Source organism: Pelobates fuscus, chromosome 5 (assembly GCF_036172605.1).
Source record: "Pelobates fuscus isolate aPelFus1 chromosome 5, aPelFus1.pri, whole genome shotgun sequence".
Taxonomy (NCBI): Eukaryota; Metazoa; Chordata; class Amphibia; order Anura; family Pelobatidae; genus Pelobates; species Pelobates fuscus.
The window spans coordinates 150028030-150054476 of record NC_086321.1 but is presented as its reverse complement, the minus strand read 5'-3'; the positions used below and the strand labels follow the sequence as shown (position 1 = coordinate 150054476).

Below are 26447 nucleotides of genomic sequence, written 5' to 3'. Positions count from 1 at the left end.
AATACAGGAGAGAAATACAATATCTGTTTGGTGTGGGTCCAATATATGTTTGCAGTTAAATATCTCTTCAATTTTAAATCTTGTTGTTTGGCAGGAGTATTTCTTGCACTAAAATAAAACAAAAAAAGTTCATATTGGCATTATTGATTAGAAAAATGCTGTTATTAGTAGTGCATGATGATGGAGGGGTGAAGTTGAAAATCCCTTTCCCTGCTCATCTTTACTGTGTAGTCTGGATTTCCTTTGAGTAATAATATAAGCTTATTCATTGTTTTCTATGTAGACCCTAAAAGTCAGAAATGTAACCTGGCTGCCAAAGGATTACCCTGACCCTGCTGTTATATTCAAATTGTGTCTAACATGCACAGCTTAAATGAGCATCCCTAAATACCATAACCCCCACTAAGAATGTATTGCTGGCCTATTGATGTGCACTGTTGTAGATCAAACCGAATACATCTCCAGAAATTGTAGTTCACCTCTGAACATTATAAACATTAAACCCCCGCATTGTCATAGATGTGCAGCTAAATCCCTAGGTTGGGGCTAGATCGTTTTAACATGGTGGCTGAACAAACAGAAATGTAGCCGGCATTGAACACTTAGCAAGGTTTTCAAGTCCCTTTCTCTCAATTGAAAATTAATTTGCATCACAGGAAATTCTTAACATTGAGGATGATTGGTTGGCAATTTACAGTTTCACATATCTTTTCAACAACCTATCACTGAAGTGTCACGCTTTGTAACTGAAAAGTTATAGTTGGTTTTAATTGCAAATTTTTTACATATATGTTAAAATATACCCACTTTTAATGTGTAAAATCTGGATTGCTTCTAGTGCGGCAAAAGCTCCTTATTTGGCGAAATTTAAAGTGAAGAGATGTGGAGTGAGCGAGCTGGAGAAGGAAGGTTAGTCTTTTTATCCTGTAATACTTGCTTTGAGTTTCTTGTGTTTTCCCTAGTACTCAATTCAGTGGATTATGTTTGTTTTCCCATAACAATCGTTTCTGAAACACTTTCAAATGGCAATTTCTATTTTCACCATGAATTTGTCCCATCCTTCTCTGTAAATTCACATTAAACTCCATGAATGTTCCCATTTAAGGTCTTCGATGCCGGTCCGACTCCATTGATGAAAGTGAGGAGGAAGAAGGGGACAAAAAAATTTGCTGGCAGGCTGCCATCTTTAAAGTGGGAGATGACTGCAGGCAGGTGAGTGAAAGGTTATTTCCTTTCCCATAAATTCTTTAACCCCTTAACCCCTTAAGGACCAAACTTCTGGAATAAAAAGGAATCATGACATGCCACACATGTCATGTGTCCTTAAGGGGTTAAGGACACATGACATGTGTGACATGTCATGATTCCCTTTTATTCCAGAAGTTTGGTCCTTAAGGGGTTAAGGTTTTCAGAAGACATTGTATTCTTGTATTGTCAGCAGGGTTTAGATGGGACTGACTGGGGGTTGTATCAGATTGTGCATGGCCTTGATAGCTGAGCTACACAGTACCCATGTTATCGTGTAAGCAGTCATGGTTATATGTCTACATTGCTTTTACAGGACATGCTGGCCCTGCAGATCATTGACCTGTTCAAGAACATTTTCCAACTAGTTGGACTTGACCTCTTTGTTTTCCCATACCGAGTGGTTGCAACAGCTCCTGGGGTGAGAAACAATGTGGGAAAGAATATCTTTCCTGTCCGCATCCTTTGTTGTATCCATTTCCGCATTTTCATGCAGTGTGCTCCATATGATTTTCACAGTTTTTTTTTTTGTTTTTTTTAAAGATTCAAGTAAAAATCTAAAATGTTAATTCTTTTACCTAAAGATCTTTTTTGAAAGTAGCAATTCATGTCTTGTTTCACAAATCGTGTGTATACTATCAACTGAGAAGTGTTTTTTTTTCACTTTCCGATTATATTTAGGGTTCAAGTGATTGCTTTTTTGTATGTATACCCTTGTTTCACAAATACTTTCTGTATAGTCATAGCTTATCTTGATGTCATGTCAAAATGACTTCACTAATTACAAATTCCGATGGCTTTTACCGATTTTATGGAAGATCCTGAATTGGGGTTTGCCAGTCCGTGGTCTACCAGCCGTTTATAAACCAGAACTCTTATCTTGAGGCTAATGGGAGTTGTAGTCTAATCTGTGCAGTTAATGAAATGTACATTGTTCAAATTAGTTATGACCTTGCTCTTTGGGTACTTGGAAAGGTTATTAAACCCGAAGTGGTAAGTGTGCCAGGAGTCCAGTAGTGCACCCCTAACATAAAAAGCTAAACAGTATTTCAACACTCTTTACCTCCTCTACCATGGTTTGAGAACTAGAACCACGATGGCACATGGACACTATAGCGTTAGGAATACAGTTCTTTAGTCATTCTTGATTTGCCCTTAAATACCAAAGGCCCTTGGTATAGTCCACTCCCTGTCTTGACATGATGCATGGATGTTTCATACTTCTTTTCACTTATGGAGACTCTAGAAGGAGAACCAAGTTGCAAAATGTACACAAAGATAGATTATTTCTAAATAAACATTTCCACGTTGATTACAGTCACATCTTAGATATTTTAGTCTGTTTTGTTTTGCAGTTTAGTTTTCAATTCCATGGTTATTGAATAAACTTGAATCTGTTCGTTCAAAAAGGTCTTTTAATGTCATACAGAAAAATAAATATCACATTTTCTCCTGTGTCTCACAGTGTGGTGTAATTGAGTGCATTCCTGACTGTACCTCCCGAGATCAGTTGGGTCGCCAGACCGACTTTGGCATGTACGACTACTTTACACGTCAATATGGAGATGAGTCAACCCTTGCTTTCCAAAAGGTAATCTATTCTGTATAAGCGTTCTGACCTGTGCCTAGTCAGCGAGTTGGAGATTTGTAACTGCCTGTGATCCAGGACTGTACATTATGTCAGCCTTGTTGGTACTTAAACAGTAATTGTTTTTTTTTGTTTTTGTTTTTTATTCTTTGTAGATGCTCAGCTCACAAGTGTGAGAGAGGTCAGGTGCAGGTGGTACAAAAATAGACATAAACACAATGTCCTAAAAATTATTAACCGTGAGTCGATTTTATGGATGGAAAGAGGAACTTTTTCTAGGGGTTCCTACTAGTGACTAGCCTCGCAATGGGGCGCTCTATGCTATGTCAAATACGCATTTTTTTAGTAAATCTGTTTATTGAGATGATATAATCAACATAAGTGGCTCGCAGGCCAAGCAAAAACGTAATATTTTCAAAACAAGATAAGGCCAGCATAGAATATTCTAGTATCAGAACAGTCTGAGTAAAACAATCTTAGTACAGTTAAACTTCACAAAATCAGGCAAACAGAGTATTGACCTAGGTTGACAAATTCTGTGGTTACTTCCCTTTATCTGTGGGAGCAGAGAGCAGGAATCAGTTTTGAGCGCCTTCATGTAGTATTTGTGTGTATATGAGTATTAATTCACGGCGTGATGTAATTCTGGCTAGACATGGATTACAGTTGGCGCTTGCCTATGGTGAACAGGGGGTAAATATGTCACATAAGCAGTTACTACCTTAGATAGTTGAGGCTGGTTCGGGGTGTAATATAGTTTCAGGGGAGGGAGACCAGTGAGTCTCGAGTTTAGAGCTATGTGGGGTCGGGTCAGCAAAGGTCGGAAGATAGAGTATGGGCAATGACACCAGCAAGTCTTCCACATATGTGGGATTGTTGGTGGTAGGGTCCCAGGTGTAATCCGGGGTACACCTGGGGAGAGATATAATCTGTTCAGTGATGTTGAAGTACCCCCCGTTAGGTAAGGTATGTGAAAGACCTATCCTACAACACCTCCATGTCCCGACGCCCCCACCCTAAGTGGCCAAATGCTCAGACTGAAGGTAGAAAACTAAGTCCCAATGCAAGTGCTGACCCCTCCCATGCGATACCCATCCAAAGCGGAGCCCAAAACATGTTCACCGGTCACCCCTACCTCAACATCGCTGAGTCACCTATTGGTTCTAAGAGCCTCTGATCGCTCCTGTCATGGGCGGTGTTTTCTGTTGCGTGTGCATGTGTAGGGTTTCTGTCAGTCCATGTGTCAAGATGCCAGTGAATTGGATCAGAGCGTATTCAGATTGTGGAATGTCCAGTACAGTAAGTGTCCCTGAAGGCGATTTCTACCTTCAGAGTCTTCCGTCCAACGTCAGGTCCTAACTCGTAGGTTTCTAGTCAATGATTCCTATTCTGTCAGTTGTCACAGAGCTCCACCTATCTGCTTAAGTCCAGTCTGTCCAGTTTCGATCTCAGACCCCTCGAGACCCTGCGATCAGAGGGAGGAAAAGAAAAGAAAGGAAAGGAGATTAGGAGGAGGGGATCATTGGTGCATGTGCCGTGTGTCTCTGATTGTCTCCATCTTGTCGATACTGAGCAATATAGTAACACCAGGGCATCCACATGTCGGTGTGCCTGTGTCAAATACGCATTGACTAACACGATGGGATGGATCATAAGAACTATGTTGCGAGTAAAGACCATCTAAGGCCAGCAGTTACTTAAAGGAAAAGAAAACAAACCTTAACAAAACAAACTATTAGAAACACAACTTAAATACCCCAGCCAGGGCACACATGGGCAAGTTATGCCTTTCGGTGGTTGAAACAATAATTATAAGGATATTTCATTAATCATTTTCTATCCTTTATCCATGTTAAAACACTTTAACATCTTATTTTTCTCCTTCCAGGCTCGATATAATTTTATCCGTAGTATGGCAGCATATAGCCTCCTGCTTTTCCTGCTGCAGATTAAAGATCGACACAATGGCAACATCATGCTGGACAAGAAGGGTCACATCATCCACATAGGTAAGCCCAAGTCATACTCCATTCCCTGAACCTGATTATATATATATATATACACACACACACCCCAACACTCTTCATTCAAAATTTACCCTTGTATGTATGACCCACTGGTGCCTGTTATATTAGATAAGCAAGCAACTCTACCACAACTTAGGGATGTCTCTAATCTTGCGGGTGCTGCTGTCCTCTAAGGCCACCATACTAGTCTGCAAAGTTTGACATGTTTCTTTAAGACCAGCAAGGCTGTATGCAGTGTCAGTGTGGAATTGGGCCACTCGTCCTCCGTTCGTGTGGACCTTCCCCATCTCTGTAGCCAAGAGGTGTTTTATCTCCTTCATAAGGGCTTTAATATTTCCATTTTGTGGAATGGATGGCATCCTCCTCATCAGAGAAGCTGTAAAGGCTTTGTTTGGTAAAGTCATCAGGAGCATCCATCTCCCGATTCTCCGAGAAAGTAGAATCCTCTGCATTTGAAGCCACCATCTTAGGTACTTGTCTCTGCAGGCCTCGGGCCAAATATTCCCCAATATCCTGGTAACTGCCCGCCTGCAAAGGTCACGACTTCTTAGATCATTTCCCCATTGTGGTAGGTAACAAACCATGCAGTTAGATTAGTTGCTCTCTACCGGTTTCCTTACAGAAATTGGCATTTATTAGGCTGCAGTCCAGAGCTCTCGTTTGGAGCGTTTTATGTGCACCAAGTACACTTTTTTAAATTTTTTTATTATTATATCGTATAATGGCCTAGCCGTTAACTATCTCTGTGCACTCCTTGTACAACAGTATGTAAAGCCTGCTACTTTCCTGCATAATGACAGTGGCTATTGATATACTGACCTGTTTTGAAGTAGAAAATCATTTCAACGGCAATTGGTGTAATTTCCTGTGAATCTGCAAAGCATCCTTTAGGAGAAATTGCATCATTATTATCGAAGTCCGTGCCAGACATTGGGGTCCAAATCTGCATGAAATGTCCATTACTATTCAATTTGGCAACCAGTGCTGGGAATTCAAAACACCAAAATTGACCACGCATAAAAAGATGCTCCACCTCTACAGTGCACTATAGAACACTCTACTTCCTTCTTGGATCTTGGAATGCAATCTATGGCAACAGATGATTTTGTATTTTGTATATCAATAACTGGTTACATTCTTTCCTAACAATATAGTATTTATTTTCTTCTCTGATACATTGCAAAGTAAGGGGTAACTAATGACAATATACCTACAGGTTCTTCTCATAGAGACACAGATTACATCCAGAACAATGACCATAACCATTTTAGTAAATAGCCACACTGAAGTATTGCCATTTGCATCCAGTTGATGAAATTGGAGCATTAAAGGAACAGTTTAAGCATCATAACCACTAAATCAAAATTAAGTTGTTATGGTGCCAGGACATCCCTGGCACTGACTCACCTTAAGGCGTTAAAACTGTTCACGAACTCTTTGTTCTCTTACCGAATCTCCCTGATTCTATGCCCTTTCATTTTCTAAAAGAATCATACCTTGTTCAAGACATTTTAATGAATGAGGAATCACAATTTGGCTCAGAGCACCTGCTGACCGCTCTCAGCCAGTCAGCTGCGCCGTTATCCATTTCTGCAAGAGCCTTCCAGTTTAGAGCTTTTTAGAAAACAAAAGGGCAGAGAGACAGGGAGATTCAGCGCTGGAACAAAGACTTTGGGGTGGGAAAACCATGCCACTATAACAACTTCATTTTTAAAGGACCACTCTAGGCACCCAGACCACTTCAGCTTAATGAAGTGGTCTGGGTGCCAGGTCCATCTAGGGTTAACCCATTTTTTTATAAACATAGTTTCAGAGAAACTGCTATGTTTATTAATGGGTTAAGCCTTCCCCCAAATCCTCTAGTGGCTGTCTCATTGACAGCCGCTAGAGGCGCTTGCGTGATTCTCACTGTGAAAATCACAGTGAGAGCACGCAAGCGTCCATAGGAAAGCATTGTAAATGCTTTTCTATGCGACCAGCTGAATGCGCGCGCAGCTCTTGCCGCGCGTGCGCATTCAGACGACGGGGCGGAACGGAGGAGGATCGGAGGCAGAGATCTCCCCGCCCAGCGCTAGAAAAAGGTAAGTTTTACCCCTTTTCCCCTTTCCAGCGCCAGGCGGGAGGGGGACCCTGAGGGTGGGGGCACCCTCAGGGCACTATAGTGCCAGGAAAACGAGTATGTTTTCCTGGCACTATAGTGGTCCTTTAAGTTGTTCTGGAGCCCAGAGTGTTACTTTAAGTTGCATCAACACATATAGGCAGTTCCTCTCATATGCTTAAGAGTTTTACCTTAAATTGTGTACGCATTTTTCAACTTACATTGCATTCCCAAAGAAAGAAAATTTATTCTCAGTGCACTAAGGTCACTATTTATCTTTCTTTTTTTTTCTTTATTTTAATTACATTCTCCATTTTGTGTCAAACACTCTGGAATTTCCCCTTACATTTTCAACCTCTGTTTTTTTACCTTTTCCCAACAGATTTTGGCTTCATGTTTGAGAGTTCTCCAGGAGGTAACTTGGGTTGGGAGCCAGATATCAAACTGACTGATGAAATGGTGATGATAATGGGAGGCAAGATGGAAGCCACGCCCTTCAAATGGTTTATGGAGATGTGTGTACGTGGTTACCTGGCTGTCAGGTGAGGAAGTAGTGCTAATAAACATTGCTTTCTCCTATTCCCTGAGGCAGTCTGCCATCTACTCCCTGCAGACTGCCAGTTTGCGGTTTCTCATTGTGAGCAGGGCCAAAAGAAATACATGTATTCATAGTAACTGTGTTTTTATCTCTATATGAATTGGCAATGCACCCTGTCTATTCTCTTCCACTGGACGACTTTTGTTCTGCATCTGACATATCATACACATTTATTGTCCCTTCCTCCAGTAGGATGTCTGCAGGGAAAATGAGCAGCTAGGATAATGAATGTCATCTTCTAAATGACTTTATTAAATATTAAATAGATATGTTATGCTTTTGTCGTTGCACAAAGGTTTGGACAAAATCGTATGCAGTGTTTGACTCTAGAATGTGCCCATTGTAAATGTTTGTGTAAAATACATATGTCCTTTGCTCCTGTACACATATTGCATAGTTTGTTTCTCTGTTTTAGACCATATATGGATGCTGTGGTGTCATTGGTCACTCTTATGCTGGACACAGGATTGCCCTGCTTTCGTGGACAGACTATTAAACAGCTGAAGTAAGTTAATGTCCATCTATACTTTCAGGATACTTAGACCTTATGTTTCAGTGCTAACGTTTCACAATTTGCATCATTCAACAGGCATCGCTTTAGCGCTAACATGACTGAGAGAGATGCTGCAAATTTCATCTTGAAAATTATCCAAAACTGCTTCCTCAGTAACAGGTCTGTAATCCTCCCTTCATATAATTTACATTTCATATTGTTTTTAACTTGGTTTAAAAACCACGTTGTAGTGAATTGAGAACCTAAAGGGACACTATAGTCACCAGAACAACTACAACTTAATATAGTGAGTGGTTCTGGTGTCTATAGCCTGGCCCTGCAGATGTTTTAATGTAAACACTGGCTTTTCAGAGAAAAGGCAATGTTTACATTACGGAATAAGAACACCTCTAGTGGCAGTCACAGTTTCTTCCTGTAAAAATGTATTTCTCTCAGTTAATATATAGAATTTACAGATAAATCTACCTATTTGAGCAGACTATTTTGTTGCTTAAAAGGATTTTAAAAAATACTTTTTTTGTTCTTTAATGGATATTCTACAGAATGATTTTAATTTATTTAAAGAGGAAGTAAAATCATTTACACCTTCATGGGTGCCCATAGATGACCATTTCTGTTTCTTATCACGTTTGATGTGGTAGTGTTATTTCATTTGTATTTTGGATATTATAACACTGTCCGTTTACGGTTAGTTGAATTGAATGAATAATATGATATTCAGAAGCAAAGCCACCATGAAAGTTTGAAACAACTTGGCTTTCTAAAATTACAAAAATTGTTTTAGATTTTCTTTTAACACTAAAGAAGCATTTCAGTAAATGAGACAAATAATTTACACGCATATATTCTAAATTGTTACGATTTACACAACAACACCAACATGTAGACTGCACTAAAGGCTGTCCCTTGTGGTCTGAGCGTAACAAAAGTGTGTGTTAACTGCCTGTGTTTTTATTTTCAGGAGCAAAACCTATGACATGATCCAATATTATCAGAATGACATCCCATACTGAGTATCTCCCGACCCTACCGTTTGGCATCCTGCTTTTAGTTCCTTCAATCTGTATTCCTCTTACGTCTGTGTGCTCACACGCAATGAACCACTGAGGGATTTGCAGTCAATGGGAAGTGAGGAGAGAGTGATACTGGGAGGTGCAAGAACTACAGAGCAGGAATTGTGGAGGCAAGTGGATCATGTCTTGCATAGACTCCTTTCACAAAAACTATTACCCAAGCCAAAATTCCACATTACAGACTGAGGAGCAATGTGTTTATTGCTAGTTACAGATAGCTGATTTTGTATAATGTTGTTAGAATTGAAATAATATGAGGGACAAGCCCCAAACAATTTTATTTATGAGCGGCAACTTGTGGTACGAACCCTAGCCATCAAAGAGCCGATTTAAATAACTGTGCACCTTATGTAGTCATGTTTTCCACTTGTAAGATCCAGTACAGAGGAGGATCAAACTATATTTGTGGGGTGTAATTCATGGATTGAAGCTTGCACTGTGCCCCCAAATATGAAGAACTCCCTTCACGCAGGATACTTGAAGAAAGTGACTTTTCTCTCTTGTGTGTACAAACTGTTGATTTATTTAATCGGTTTACTGTAATTAAACAGCAAAGTAACTTTGGTTTTGTCCCGTAAGACATAGTTTGTTCTTATTGATAATAATAATATCTGCGTTACTTTCTAACAGAATCACTTCTGTTGCCTGAGCTTGTTTCCCCCAAAATGATACGTGTGCTATTTATAAGAAAAATAATAATTCTAAATGTCATATTGTGAGAAATGGGGTCAAAAGGCAGACTCTCATATATGGAAGAACTACAACTATCATGATGATTTGCATTTCATAACACCAAGAGGATTATTCACTAAACTCTGAATTGCTGTGATCTGATAACCAAATTGTAAAATGCAGGCCAAAATAAACGAGCTGGAGAAATCTTTGTAAGTCTGCTATTTGTGGCCTAATTTCTGCAATTTCTTTTTAATCCCTTCAGGGCCAGTGACTTTTAAGCAGGTTAAAATTACCATAGTTCACAGTTTAGTGAATAAACGCTCAGTTTGCGTAATGTCTTTATGGTTTCTATTATGTGCAACAAAATATAGATTATAAGACTGACACATTTAAATTTAAGAGCATTTCCTTTACAAATGTTTTCATAGATAACAAAGCAGATAACTACAATGTCATACACATGAAATGGTATTTTGTTTAAATACACTAGATGTAAAAAACAGGATGTCAACCAGTCCAACTTGCTAAATAACTTTGGCGACAGCAGCAGGAGAGCTTGTGGATGCACAGGAACCTCCATTTTGCATCATTTTCTTTTAAAGTCCATTTCTAGAGAATATTAGTGACAAGAATGAAGTATTTCTCTGTGAGGTTGAGTAGTTCATGTGGTAAGTCCACAATTTGATCACTGTTTGTTGAGATATATTTCTAATATGGGTTTACTTTGCCTCGGCCTCAAGCTGTTGAACAGTCAACAGTAATATTCTTTGGGTGGGGTGAACAGTCAGTGTGTGGTCATATTGAAGTAACCTTGTCATCTACCAAATCACAGTTTTAAAGGCGGTTTTATTTCATAGGTTGCTGCAAGTGTAAGAATTATGGCTCCATACATTTGTTTGATGAGATTACATGGAGTCCATTAATTTGCAACTGTGGGAAAACTTTTTTTGGGTCTGAATAGATAGCTGATCAGATCCATGATTATGGGTATACTAGCTACAGCTTATGAGTTTCTGTGGATTGTTTCCTAGGAAATGGATTCTAAACATTTCTACCCTTTGGACAAAATGGGGTATATGATTAGTAGTTAAGCTTGTCTGTCCAAAATGTTTATATGGCCAGACCAAACCACAAACCATGAATCAGGATTAGCATTTAAGGCATGTTGCAGATGAGTTGGGGGCTCATTGTGTGTACTGTAAAATGTTTTGGTACTGGAGTCCACTAATAAGGACTGTTGCCTAAGAGTATGCGGTCTCAACATTAATATCTAGTTCCCTTCATTTCATTATATCTCAGGAATATTGTGTCAATTAAAGCAGCCACACACCACTTTTACAAGCTTAACTAGACATGAGTTTGACAGTTATAAACCAAGCCTCCTCTCTGACAGACAAATGTTTTCAGCTCGTCGGTGTCCCTTCCTTCCCAAGTTTCCACCTTCCAGCATGCCTCTCATGATTTGGTTTTATTTTTTTCCCCTATCCGCTCCCTTGGTGTGTCCACTCCCACCTTTCCAATAGAACAGTGCAGTCAAATGCTTTTCTATGCGAAGCATATTATTGGACCACAATCTGGCACTGTATAAATGCTAATAATAACGGCAGGCAATCTTGCTTAACAGATCTGAGTTTTTAGTAGATGCACGCCAAATGAAAACATACTTGCAATTGATTATGCATTATTTCATTGGGGTAAATCTGAAAAACGTTTGCAAAAGCTGCAGATCTCTTGTGTGAAGCCTTTGCAAGTCGTCCCTTTCTCAACCAATCCACATTTTCTGTGGCTGTCCAATCACATACTGCAGTTGTCTCATTAAAAGCCAGGGGGTGTAACAAAGTTACCGTAATTAATAAAACATTTCTATTGAAATCTGTTCTTTTAAGTTAAGAAACTGAAAAAAAAATACACTGTTCACACACAGAGCATTACGGCAAGTGAAAATGCTTTAGGTGTGTGGAGTGCCCCTTTTAAATTCAGGAAACCGGGTAAGTTATGGCTTATTAGTATTTAGCACAGAATCTCCATGTAGGACTAAGGAAGTAATGGACAATGAACCAAGTAATTTATGTCTGGCACTGATTGCTCCAATCATGTGTTTGTCTTTTGAAATCATTTTCTAGTTCTTATTTTTAGGTTTTTAATACAAACTACACCAAAATATTTAGCAGAAATGCTGTGTACACCAGTGTGGAAATGTATCTGAGCAACACCAGTTCAGCCACAAAGTGATAAACCACGTATACTCAGAGTGCTGAAGCTAGTACCATATGTTGGTCACTTCCTATAGAGTTTGGAGCTAGCTCTGGAAGCCACAGCAGCACAAGAACTGTGTGCCAGGTGCTTCAACTCAATAGGTGGTGGTGCCTATATACAGTTTATATTGGAGTTGAAGTCCCACTCTCTAAATATCTTTGTAAGCTGTATATTCTCCATTAACTCTTTTTAAACATCCCTGTTGTGTGCTAATGAGAACCAGACTCCAGCAGTTTGCTAATGTGTGGTTGAAAATATCTGCTCCCTTACATGAATCAGAATTTTTGAGTATACTGTATGTGAGTTTACTTCCTTTCACTTTTACTATTTTTGCACATCATGTTTCATATGTGCAGCTTTGTGTCTTATTTTTCACTTATATTTGAAAGGACACTCTAAGCACCATAACCACTGCAACTTGATGCTTGTATGATAAAGCAGAAATATGAACTTCTGTTTTACCATATCAGCACAGACCGATAGTAGCACAGCTGCCTGACAGAGCAAGGTAAGTGGTAAACTGTTTGTAAACCATCAGATGGCAGCTGGGACTGCTGGCACTGTAATTATTACAGTGCGTTGTAGTGGTTTTGGTGCTCAGTGTCCTTTAATTCACTTGCTTTCCTATTATCTCCATATATGGACATTGTGGTTTTAAAAATTGACATTTGTGAACAAAGATGATTTATTTAGACCGGATGGCAATTTTTGCTTTTACTATAAGAACAGTTTCACCTGTACGTTTTGAAAAGAGACTACCACACTTGTACAATAAAGAAGAAATTATTTTGGAGAATGAAAGTCCTTCAGACCGTAAATAATGGCACATGGGCTAGACGTTACGCTAAAGGAGAAGAACTGGTAATGTCTGTAACCATAGCCAAAGCTAGCAGTAAAGTAAGTCAGCGCAAGTTCAGGATCAGTTGATTTAGTCGAATACTCGGTAACAGAAGCACAGTTTTGTAGTTTTCTAATGTATCCATGGTCAAAAAAAAACATGACAGGCGGTGAAGGATCAAGGATATGAAGACATGAGGACACTGGAATGCTGAGGAGACAGATGAGTTTGGGTGTTAAGAGTTCTGGCAACACTACATACGGTACTTATAGAATATACTCATAATGCGATGAAGCTTGCAAAATGAATGCTGAGGCTCACTACTATGAAATTACAATATGTGATACTCACATTTACAACAAATCACTAGAGTACTATTGATTGCCGCTGACTTGGATGGAATTATTAAAGGCCATTATTTTATTAATCCTTATTTGAAAGTGTATAATTATTTTTTTAATAACACAGTCCATTGAAGAAGTTAAACTTTAAATGTTTTTTACTGTTGTAGGATCATGGGTATATTGTTCTCTAATGCATTGGTGGAATGTAAAACACATGGAAAGGTTTTTTTTTTGGTTGGTTGTTTTTTTTTCCCCTCTACAGCCACTAGATGTCAGTGTATGTTGTTGAAAAATATTTTTCTCACTATCCAGGTACTACACACATGTTCCCCAAATTCGTTTCAAATGCCTCACATGCTCCCTGCAATCCATTCCATGTGTCTTTTATTTGGTAGTTTAGAAGTCCGGATTCTAGTAAAAAAAAATATGAAAAAAATGGTAAAAATCTGTTAACTACTATGTGATCTTTCCTGAGTGTTTTTCTTACAGCGTCTGGTGAGTGTGCCGTAAATGGAGTTTATAACTTGTATATCAGTAGGGGAATATTTACACCATTCATCTCATTTGGTCATTTTAAAAGGAAATGACAGATTTTAGTGGTTATGACGGTAGGAGTACCCTGCCACCGTTCCCCAGTAATTGGGCAAATCATCAATGGTTAACCCTCTTACCTGGTCCTGCTGGGCGCTAAAGCCAGATGTCTACCCTGCTGCTCATTCATTGGTTGAGAGCTTTAGCTACCGTTGTCAGCCAGTGACTGCAACAATTTACATTAGCCAGTCTAGGATTCTAGTTCCGGCCTGGCAGATGACATTGCATGACATTGGCGGAGGTGGATTAACACCTTGAGGGGCTAAACTCCGTATGTGTCACTTTTCACAGCAAAATGTTGCGCATACAGATTCCAAGCACCATGAGAACTTCAAATCACTGAAGTGGTCATGATGCCTGGAATAATCCTTTCCTTACCCATCCATGGCAGCATCAGGTTCGATTTGTCATGCTGCCAATGGATTTAACCAGGACCAGAAAATTACAGTGAGTATGAATACATTTATTAAATCTAAGTGGAACATATCAAACAGAATTTTAAAATGGAAAACAAACCGTTGGCTCATGCATTAAATGTAATATTTTGCTGTCCCAATGCACTGTAAATTTACCGATCCATAAAATGACATTAATAAAAAAAAATAATAGTATCTCTAACCCTTCATGGCAGTATGCTAAAACTGTCATGATCTCACTGAATGGGTTAATATAACATGAAACTTGCCTCATTGTGAGGAAGAACATATTTGCATTCTTGCAGCTTCCTGCTGAGTAGGATCACTTCCCAACCATACTTCCTCCAATGTAGTAGATATCACACTATTACATCACAGCAGTGTCCCTGCTGTCCCATAGTATTTTGGTTCTGATAGCTTGTTGTGTAAGTTGGCTCTTTGAATCTAGAGCTCAGTTTTGAACATTTGAAGCATCTGGGTTCCTCCACACTAAGCAGACACAGCTCCCATCACAACTAGCAATACTAAGCAGTCAGCTAATGCACCCTATTCTTTCATACGGGCCCTATATATTAACTTATGGTATTTGTCTAATATTTCATAGACTAGCTGGTGAGTTAGCTTAGTAGACAGAGCTCCAATTGTGACAAGGTTGTTATATTGAGTATCATTTGAGTTGGGTGTTAGTAACATCTAAACACTGGATGTACTTAGAAACTCGGGGGGAGGGGGGGGGGAGATTGTTATCTTTCCTGGTTAAATATTGTCTTTTTCAAGTGAGAAATATATACGGATTCATACCAATGCCTCAAACTAATTGTGTTAATCACCTTTAGCGATGAAAATCCTTTTAGAATCGGAACAACATGAGTAATTAACAATAATCTTTGTGACGGAGATAGAAAGGAGGATTCTGCTAAAAAAAAAAACCCTGTGTAATGTACCTTTCTTTGGGTTATCCGCAAACTAAGCGATAGCTTTATCAATGTTGGATAAGGCCCCTATCAGGGATGGAAAAATAAGCATTTGGTCATATATTGTAGTGGTGACATAATTAGTCTTCAATTGCATCAAAATACCCCCAGTTTAATTACTTCCATAGGTAAGACCCTCCTGCTAGTGTATTGCTTCCGATAGAGATTAATCTATAGTGTGGCCCATATGTCCCTACCCATCCAGCACACAGATACACTGAAAACAAGATATATAGGTAGGGACTTATGGGCCACCCTGTACATATCGAGCTCTGAGTTAATTTAGGACCTTTTTGAGTTCTATTAGTTAGTATGTAGATTAATGTCCACTGGTACCAACATAATGGCAGAAAAGTCTAGATTTATATAGATCATAAAATGTTCGTTAATCTGCAATTTTTTATGTCATATACTATTTGTTTTTGTGAGACGTTCTGAACCCAACATGTATTGAACATTACTCTGTATATCACTGGTCACTTGCTGTGAAATGATTAATTCTGGGATTTAATCAGTAAGGGCAATCATAGAAACCTGAGCTACAATTATCCAGTGAAGGAAGACCTTACAAAGTAGTATATTGTCAGAATCCTGGAGCAAGCACTGACAGATACAGAGAGCTGCTTACCTAAGGCAAAACTTGCCACCAGACAAATTGAATTCATCAGTGTTCAGATCCTGTGGAGCAGGACTAGTCTGCTAAATGTCGATTCATGTTAGGAAATCACAGAATACTTGGCACCACACAGCGATGCCAAGCCCTAGCTATTAGATTCTATAGCTTACTTGGCAAACAGGTATAAATGATGTGGTGGTGTGGTGTTTATTAATCACTGCACACAAATTGTTCTGGTGCACTAGGGTTAAGATCCAAAGCCTTCACACATCAAATGTATCTTGTGATGTGAATCTGTATCAGTGGGGATTAAGGACTGTAGTGTACATTAAGGGCTCTGGTTTTGTGTTGATGCAGAATAATTCTGTTTCGCCAATGTAAAGCCTGTGACGACAGATACAAACATTGCTCTGTGGGTTTTTTTCTATTTCATTTATATATATATATATATTTTTTTTTTTTTTTTTTTTTTATCCTTGGTTAGCATTGTGAGAAGGAAAAAAAAGGCAAAAGCTGACTTTTATCTTCCCTTTCAGCAGGTCAGGTAAACACAGGAGTGGGGAGAGAAGGGGGATCAGGGATCAGAAATGAAGAGGGCAAGTCTTGTCCTGTAGAAGAAAAAAAAAGAGGCTTCCTTCCCCCCACACCCTCATCCCATGCCCTGGAGGTATCAGATAAAACGCAGACTCACTGGGGCACACCATAATATATTAACTGGGTCTGCTAATGGCAGGCAACAAGCTAATTAACCCAATTAACCCACTTCCCCCACCTCTCCTGGCAACTGTTACAATGTTACCAGGCAGGCTGGCATCCCCCAGGCTGAGCAGGGAGTGTCTGCAGTGACACCAGCTTTCTGAATGGGACATTCCCCAAGGTGCAAATGCCTGATTACATAGGGAGTGGAAGAGATGAGACTGACAGGAATTGGGGGAAGGTGCAGCCCTGCAGTGAAAAGGTTCTGGCCTTTGAAGTGAAAAAAACAACCAAAAAGCCAATCCTTAGTCATTTAAAGAGCAGTGGGTCAATGAGAATTCTGGTCTGTGGAGTACAGCAAGATGTGCAGTCACTATAACCAACAGCTGGTCCAGGAGTACAAATGTGTTAGCTTGACCATTATTACTTCAACTGCAGTGTCTGAGATTTAAGGGTCCATTCTTTATTAGACTTTAGACCAGGGGTGCTCAAAAGGTAGATCCCAAGATGTTGTAGAACTACAACTCTGATGATGCTTTGCAGGTCTTCAGAATGACAAAGCATCATGGGAGTTGTAGTTTTAAAACACCTGGGGTGCTACCTTTTGGGCACCCCTGCTCTAAACAGTTTTTCACTATTCTGAGTACTATTGAATTGGGTAATATTCACGTCAATGCCACAGGATGTACACCGAAATGTGCCCTTTCTGGTTAAACATTGATATTATCAGTATGAATGGCTTCTGGGACGTGTGTAAATGGCTAAACTGGTTTTGACTGTGCGCTCTCTTTTTTCATGTTGGTCTCTCTCCTGTCACTGCCCTTAATTTGGAGCATAGTTTTGTTTAGTTTTTTTCTTTTGTGGGGTGACGCTGCAGCCTAGAAAGAGTTGGCAGCTGCCTGTTAACATCTGCTGATCAAAGATACACAGCAAGCGCCACGCGCAGCCTGACACCTCACCCCCCCCTGCCTCCTCATGTTAGCGCAGAGCTAGGCTCCCTGCCAGGGGAAGCTTTATGCAGGGCCTCCCTGACTGGCAGGGTGCCCATGCTCGTACACACAGATGTGTGTCTTATCATAGACTAGTAGGCAGAGAAGTGACAGCTGGCATCACTGCAGGAACGCATGCTGCTTTCTGTGCTAGCATGGTACTGGATGCTGGCCCCCACCCCCCTCAGATCTACCATGCTCGCCTGCTCCCTACCCATTCCTTCCCTTGCTGCCGTCGTTAAATGATGCAATGTGCTTCCCTTTTGCCTTGCAGTTATTTTTGTAATGAGTTTGCATGAGCAAATATTACAGCACGTTGTACAAACAGACAGGGCATTTTCACATAGGTGGATGTACAAAGACTGGACATTTGGCAGGCTTTATTACGCTATGCTAAGGGCATTTTGTTTACTTCAAATAACTATTGTGCACTTCGTAATGTATCCTTTTCAGGGTTAGGGCCTCTGGCAGCAGGGGGATTAAAAGCCAAACACAATAAGGTACAAGGAACAGAGTGCTAGAGTCTGGCTGCTCTCACAATGTATCTGGCATTGTGTTGATTTGAAACGGGTGGCGAGAGCCCTCATCCTGGATAAAGTCAGCCCCCCAGATGTTTTACTATTGCAATTCCTAAAATACCGGTAATGCTGCTTGGAGTTTGACAATAACTGAAGGGCGGCAATTACCATGGTTTGTTCTGTAGACTAACACACCATCAGCGATGCCAAAGGTGCAACTTTACCTACCATACAATTCAGAGTTTAGTGCAGGGTTAGGCAACCTTCGGTACTACAAATATTGTGGACTACATCCCCCATAATGCACTTACACCCATAATGCTGGCAAAGCATCATGGGAGGTGTAGTCCAAAACATCTGGAGTGCCGAAGGTTGCCTATGCCTGGTAGTGAATGGTTTAAGAATTAATGCTATTAGGTTTTTGTAGTGATTTTTATTTCTTGATGTTTTGTCTTCACCTAAGCTCATTTATAACCCACCATACTGAGCAATGCTACACATATACAACAGTTTATTTTAAAGATACAAAATGCGAGGTTTGATCAATGATTAATTGGGTCTACATTCTAATAGCTGAATTCGGAATTTCTGCTCATACTCATTAATAGATCACACAAGCCCAGCATGTTCCTACACAGAATTATGTGTATCTGCTTGCTAATGCAAATAGCTAAAGAGAAAATCATGTGACTTTTGACTACAACTTAATACATAACGCATGCAGATGTGATCAAAAGGTTAGTTGTTCAAGCAAACATTATATTGAGGAAGATATGTGATGTATATACTTTGATGGCGCCAGGGGTGGTGGCATCGCAGAGTCAAACCACAGACAAACAGCTGACCTTGATGTTTTTGCATTCACTGATGCTCTAGAGTTTACAAAGAATGGTCCAATAAACAAAAAACACAACTGAGTTACGTACGCAAAAACACCTTGTTCATATACAGACATCAGATAATAATAACCAAACTCCAGGTGGACATAAAAGCTACAGATACTCAACCATCCATGTAATTGTCCCTCGCGGTTCTGTGACTGATGCAGCTCCTCCAGGGACAGTTTCTGAACCTGCGCTGCCTGTCCCTTATCCTTGACTATGAGTCTGGCTTACTGCTGCCTCCTGGGCAAAACCACAACAATAATATTGCAGTACAGATGGCCATTTCTGATTCTGCTGATGCTCAACATGTGTAGGAAGAGAAGACTGATCATTGCCATAACTAGGCAATTAAAGATGAGAAAAAATATGTCATGGTGGGATAGACCACAGTTCAGCCATTGTGCTGATCAGTCATGATATGGTGTTATCTGCATGAATCAATCATTCCAGGTGATTGTGTAATGATTTATTTTTTTTGGCAATACGAAGTCAGTCTGGCAAAAGTCCAATAATTGTTAATTTAACAAGAACGGTTTGTGCGACATCTATGTAACCTGGCAGCCAAGGAGAGTGAACTGGAATACGCATGCGTGAATAATGACGACTTCACTGTACTAGTCAGAGGGGGCGCAAGACGCCATTGAGTAAGCATGTGTAGTGTGTGGCCATCACATTTAAATTGACTGAGCGAGTAGAGCAACAAATCTGCATCAAACTTTGCGTTCAGCTTGAAAGTTCTTCCAGAAACTATCCGGATGATTCAGGAGGCTGTCTGAGACAATGTAATGAGTGCAGCACAAATAGGAATGGCGCAAACGCTTCAAAGATGGTTGAGAATCTGTTGAAAGATTTAGCTGGCTTTTCCCAAAACTAAAATCACCTTTGAAAGGGAGGATATTTCAGACCGTCAACGGGATACAGGTAAATACGACAAGGCAGCTGATGGCGATTCCAAAAAAGGATTTCGCAGAGTGCTTTGAACAGTGGAAGAGATGCTGGGAGAATTGTGTGAGGTCCCAAGGTGCCTACTGTCAAAGGGACTGAGGCGTCATTGTCCTATGTACAATGTTTCTTGTGTCTTGTATTTTCTTCAATAAATATCTATTTTTTTCATATTATATTGCTGGATACTTTCCAGACAGACCTTGTATGTTAAATTGTTTCATACTAGCTGCCCATTTGGCATTTCAGTAAGGGACCAGTTAGAATTCAATAGGTATGAACTACTAAAGGACTACATTGTTCAGGATGTGGGACTCCCATCAGTCTTGGGCAGTCTGGGACATATGTTGCTGCACATTACGTGTGTCTTGGTGCTGTTCAATGTTGTAGAGATCCTGGGATTTATAATGTGATGCTATACTGTGAATAACACTTTTCAATTAATTCTGATGTAAATTTGTGTAATATGCATTTTAAATGTAGTCTTGTGGTCTTATGCAGAAATATATATATTTTTTTCAGCCAAATCACTTTGTTCAAAAATAAAATGGAAATGTATTATTGGCATTTTTATAGTGCCAACTTATACTGCAGCGCTTTACAATATTAAAAAATAAAGAGTGACATTTCAGCAATATATATAGCCAACTACAAAATGTTACAGGAGCAGTGGGTTAATGAGCGGATCCAGCTCAAACGAGCTTGGTTTAGATAGTCTAATAATTGCCCATGTTGCAATTTGGCTCATGCTAAAATAGTGGGGGAAACCATCAGGGCCGGACTGGCCCACCGGGATACAGGGGAATTTTCCAGTGGGCCAGCATACTATTGGGCAGGTGCGCGGCTTCCCAGTGTGCACTGGCCCGCAATTACACCGTAACCGGCAGGAGGGGATGCGCTCCCTTCCTGACGGTCACAGAGTGTAGTGGGGCCGAGCTGGCAGACCACAGTAGATGAGCTCTTGTTCCCCTACTCGGTCTGACAGGAAGTGCTCACAGAGAGCACATGACTGCTTCCTGTCAGACCGGTTAGGGCAGGGGTAGGCAACCTTCGGCTCTACAGATGTTGTGGACTACATCTCCCTTGATGCTTTGCCAGCAATATGGCTGTAAAAGCATTATGGGAGATGTAGTCCAAAACATCTGTAGAGCCGAAGGTTGCCTACCCCTGGGTTAGGGGAACAGAAACTCCTCTACCGCGGTCTGCCTGCTCGGCCATGCTACAAAAAGGAATAGGGGGGGGTTATAATGGGACACATGGGGGCTATGGAGCAGGCTATAATGGAACCCATGGGAGCTATAATGGGACACATGGGGGGCTGGGGAGAAGGCTATAATGGGACACATGGGGGGCTGGGGAGGGAGCTATAATGGGACACATGTGGCCTGGGAAAGAGACTCACAGAAGGAGTGGGGAAGGGGAGAATGAAACACACAGAGGAGCTGTGGTGAAAGAGACACACAGAGGAGCTGCTACCTGGGAAAGAGACTAACAGAAGGGCTGGGGAAGGGGAGAAAGAGATAAAGGGGCTAGGCTAAGAGACACATGAAAGGGGCTTGGGTGAGAAAGAGACAAAGTGCATTTTCACTTGTGTCTCCTGCTCTCCCTGTAATTTAGAGTTGACCGGTGAGAGAAAGACTTCGTATTAAAGGGGCACTATAGTCACCAGAACTACTTTAGTTTAATGTAGTGGTTCTGGTGGCTATAGCCTGTCCCTGTATGCTGAGCACAGTAAATGCTACCTTTTCTGAGAAAAGGAAGTGTCTACATTGCTGCCAAGGCACATCTCTAGTGACAGTCACTCAGACGGCCACTAGAGATGCTTCCTAGTCCAGTGCTGCACACTCTGCATGGAGGCGCTGATCGCTCCCCATTGAGATGCATTGTAACCTGGCAGCCATTGATGCAATGCATCTCTAGGGTAAGATGCTGATTGGTGCGGTGAAGCCCAGCATTTTGCCACACATGCGCAATAGCCCCCCAATGCTTTCCTATGGGAATTGAATTGATATTGACTGAGATTATCAGTTGTCAGCCAAAGTGAAGAGCACACTCTTATGACCTAAAATAAGCAAGATAACTTTTTTTTTTTTTACTGCTGTGCAACAGCATACATTCACATTTTCAGTCCAAATTACCAAACTTTTCTTAATATATCAAGAAAATTGACTGAAACATTGATAATATACAAATGCAGGTCTGCTTAAAACAAATCTGCTCTTTTGTTTATTTTGAAGCCTTATGAGTGCTTTCTTTCATGTTTGAGGGATAGTTTTCAGTTTTAATTTGTTTTTGTTTTCCCCGCTTCCATATCTACACACAATGCTGGCGCGATGCATTATGGTGCTGGTATAGAATTTTTTTTTCCAGGGTTGCTTTTCATTCCCAGTCCGGCCCTGAAAACCATTCAGACACACCAAAAAGGTACGAAAATGGGCCAATCAGTGTACTGCACAATATATACGTCTTATAATATTCTATATATGACGTATATATTTGTCACTACACCGATCAGTGCATTTTGATGCTATTTGATTCCCAGATCAGGTGAGAAAGCATAACCAACAGAGGGGAAAAGAGGAGGAGCAGTACAAAAAAAAAAATCTATATTTGTGTGTGTGTGTGTGTGTGTGTGTGTGTGTGTGTGTGTGTGTGTGTGTGTGTGTGTGTGTGTGTGTGTGTGTGTGTGTGTATATATATATATATATATATATATATATAGTTTGGGGTTTTTTTTTTACTGCTCTCTTTTTTCCCCTCTATTGGGTAATTCTCACTTAATCTGTCAATTAAATCAACATTTAGTGAGGGTCCATCAATCATCCTTTTTTTTTTTTTTACTTTTTTTTATTTATTTTTGTGCCGACTCTGAATCCCAAATCAAACAAACATGTTCGTCGATTGCACGAGTTGTTTATTTGCTTCTACGTCCTTATTGCGCTCTGAATTCGGACGTCCTGCCTATTTGCCAAAAATTCTGACAAATTGCAACTTGCCCGACAATGAATGCACGAGTCTTAATTGGTAACAAAAGATTTGAAATGAATACTGCGTTTTGCAAAGCATTAACATCAGACGTCAAAGAACAAGGTCATCCTGCCGTGTGTTAATATATATGTTCGTACATATGAATCCGCGTGTGTGTATCTCTTTCAGCTGGGAAATGCCTTAATTAATATGCAACTTTAACTAAGCTCAATTACTGTCAATTAACAAACACAATTAGCTCATTAAGAGCAGCATGCCAGCACAGGCATGAGGGCTATAGAGAGGAAGCCCTGTGAATTCCAGCATGATTGGTTCTTTCTAGTTCCAGGCAGTAGCAGCAGTACCTGAGCACATTTGCAGCACATTTGCAGCTCAGCTATACGGCTGCTAAAGGGCATATCTCATATACTGTCTTCCCCTCCCCCGCTTCCTTTAATGTCCCTCTTCCAGATGCCAGCGTTTGGTGGATGGCCCACTCGTGTCACAGAAAGGCGGAGTACAAGTATATTTTGTTATTCATGCTTATACCTCTCATCTTGCATTCTGCACCCGCCTGAACATGAAGCTGCGTAACCACAGCAACCAGGCAGCTGGGACTGAGAGATGGGGGAGAGAAGGGGGGTGAGGGGGGTTACAGTGAGATGGCATCCACCCCTTCACTGCCAGGCTATTGCAGCAAGAAGGCGGTAGCTCTGGGAGAGCAGGTGTTAAATGTGGATGCCCACTCCCTTTTTTTTTCTCTCCACATTTTTGCATTAAAATGACATGCAGGTCAGTGGGACTATGGCCATCTGAACAAGCAGTGGTTTAAAGGCAAGGAAGACATCTGGGCAATAAATCCTCCCCCACCACTACCAGCAGAGAGGGTCAGGATGGGATTTGGTTGGCGAGGTTTTTTTTGTTTTGTTTAGTTTTTTTAAATTGGTCCACTAAAACATTGTCATACTGAAAAAATAAAGACCCTGACAATGTATTTATTTTTGTTAATAATAAATGTGTGGCCTTTTGAAGAACTAGTATATTGTAAATATTATGTAAGACTGTTTTGTACTAACTAGACAGATGCGGTTTGCTCTTATCCATGAAAAATAATGGAAGGTATTACTCTCCCTGTCCTCTCCCTTCTGTATTCTAACAGTTCAGTTCTGTACATTAATGCCAGATGGGAGGCCTCATCTCGTACCAGCATCAGATTTTAAATAGTTCGGGAATAACAATTGTTTTATGCTGGCAGTGGATGTTAAAACTGGATCAGACCATATTCAAACAGGAAGCGAAATACTAAGTCAGTGCATTTTAACACCAGGACGGAGCCAAGTTGTGTCTCTTTGTGGTATTAAAGTTGGCACCTAGCACTGGTTGAAATAAGCAAGTTGTATTTGTTATACCGCCGAAGCAGCTGCCAGCTATGAGTTGTTTACTGTAGTTCAGGGATATTCAACCTTAAGCAATGAAGATGCTGTGGATTACATCTGTTTAATGCTCTTACAGCCATACTGCTGGCATAGCAGCAGGGACATGTAGTCCAGAACATCTGGAGTACCAAAGCTTGCCTACCACTGATGCCATATTAATTCCCAGTGCAATGGATTACCCATCTGATGTGAGAAAATGAGGTATTTAACATTAAAATTAATGTAGCTAATTATATTTCTTGAAGAATGGGTCACTGAATGGGAATGGGTCCCCATTCTCTAGATACATACCTCCTCCGTGGTGTGTCTGGATGGGTGGCTACACGTTCACAGTTATCAAGTGAACTGGAAACTGTCATACTTTGACCAGAGAACTTCAAATCATAGGCCAAACTGGACAAAAAAAATTAAATGTAACTGGTTTTCCAGTTTGGCTTTTTTAGCCAAACATTTTAATTATACTGGTTGATTCTCATTAAACCTGACTGTCGGGTTAATTCACTAAATGGGAAGTTGTTAAGGAACTGACATGGGAATTCAATATTAGGCTGTACTAGAAAATCTGAAATAGCTGCTTAGATTCTTTCAATTTTGGCCTAAAATCCAAAGATAACTGATCATCTTGCCAGATCCTGACTTTCTAACTCTTGTATCTTAGTGTGCTGTGTTCCCCGTATCAGCTTGAAGGCAATCCACTACCTTGCCTTGTCTTATTTTTGTGCTGCCCAGTTTCTCATATTATGCTGTTAATGTCACAGCCAGAGTCAGTGTGTGCAATAGGAAATGATCCTACCCCATGCGGTCTCATACAAATCCTAACCAGGGGTTAATATTGTTCAGAGTTCCGATTACCATTGTACACCAGGAATATGGACAAAGGCACACCACACCAGTGCAGATCAAGCATGTTTTCATCACCCAGGAAACATCTTGATGGTGCCAACTGGTGTCATTACAAGACTTCTTTCCATCACTCCATGATGCTAACATTTTTTTAAAATTGTTTTTATTTATTATTTCCTGCTAGTATCAGTGTCAGGAATTGGGCAATCAAATCCAGTGACATGTATTGGGGTAACCTTCACAATCCAGACTCTGAATATATAAATGTTCTTTGGGTGTTTTCCCCTGCATTAGGCTCCTGCCTGGCTTTTAAAAGCACATCTCCTATCCATCTCAGATCCTGACCAACCCAAGAACTGAGGGGCTGGTAGGAGTAAAACCTATTTACCTGCAAGTTTGATAATGAAATGCCAAGCCTTGGTGCATAGAGAAAGTAATGCTTGTTTTCCAGGATTAACTACATCTACTACCTGCTTTTCCCAAAATTGCACATCCTCTACCCAATATTGGTAAGGATCACCTCACTGTGCTTCTAAACCATTCCCCCCCCCAAAAAAAACTCTGGTTTGGCCTGACAGCTGGACGCATCTAGTGTGAGCTACGTTGCTCAAGCTGCTAAAATGCCATATTCCTGCAGCTTATACCGCCACTGACAACCCTACTTGCCTCTAAAGAATCCTGAACCAAGTGATCATGTCTGGTGTCTCTTGGTGTCCATGCCGATGGAGGGCTAAGAGCTGGCCTGGTCCACCTGGACGGGTGGAGAAGCGACCATTTCCTCCTCCCTTGACCTGTAGGGCTTATCCCGGTCAACTCCATGGAAGCTTTCACATTACGCGGAGAGCTTGCGGAACTCTCGCAGGCACTACACCGCACTCAAGATAGCGGATGCCGCGTGTTACCTTGATCCCTGCAAAGCATGTTTTGCTGTTCGGCTGCAACTATATTGTGCACTTGAGTCCTAATGGGCAGAGGAGGAATCTCTGATGTAACCCGCGTCCACTAGCTTACCAGAGAGGCCACAGTGTCAGGCTATGCGGATGGCGGCAGAGCCCTTTCTTTTCTATTCTGGGCCTACACATTGTAAAGCGGGGAGAGATGCCACATACATCAGCTGAATCCAGCAAGCTTGGCACATTTTCTCTCTGGCCCAGGGGCTTTATTGACCAGCCTTTACCTATCAGTCCACAGGACAATCACTTCTTACTTGAAGGGGGATCTCCTGGAGCTTTCATTCTAAGCCAACGCTAATTAATCTCTTTCACAGTTCCTACATCCTCTCTTGCTATTTCTTCTCAGTGCATATGATATATCTGCTA

The 26447-nt window shown here is 40.7% G+C and overlaps 1 protein-coding gene across 5 annotated transcripts in view; it reads left to right on the top strand.

Annotated features, from left to right (window-relative positions):
* The window catches only part of PI4KA (phosphatidylinositol 4-kinase alpha), a 120669-nt gene extending 110954 nt beyond the window's left edge, over nucleotides 1-9715 (top strand). For all 5 annotated transcript variants that reach the window (XM_063454477.1, XM_063454476.1, XM_063454475.1 and 2 more), the window contains 9 exons: nucleotides 839-909; nucleotides 1106-1212; nucleotides 1562-1666; nucleotides 2711-2836; nucleotides 4722-4842; nucleotides 7341-7500; nucleotides 7972-8061; nucleotides 8146-8229; nucleotides 9032-9715. In XM_063454477.1, the coding sequence (XP_063310547.1) occupies nucleotides 839-909; nucleotides 1106-1212; nucleotides 1562-1666; nucleotides 2711-2836; nucleotides 4722-4842; nucleotides 7341-7500; nucleotides 7972-8061; nucleotides 8146-8229; nucleotides 9032-9083 (916 nt within the window). In that variant the 3' untranslated portion in view covers nucleotides 9084-9715. The remainder of the gene's footprint in view (nucleotides 1-838; nucleotides 910-1105; nucleotides 1213-1561; nucleotides 1667-2710; nucleotides 2837-4721; nucleotides 4843-7340; nucleotides 7501-7971; nucleotides 8062-8145; nucleotides 8230-9031) is intronic.
* The last annotated feature ends 16732 nt before the right edge of the window (nucleotides 9716-26447 follow it).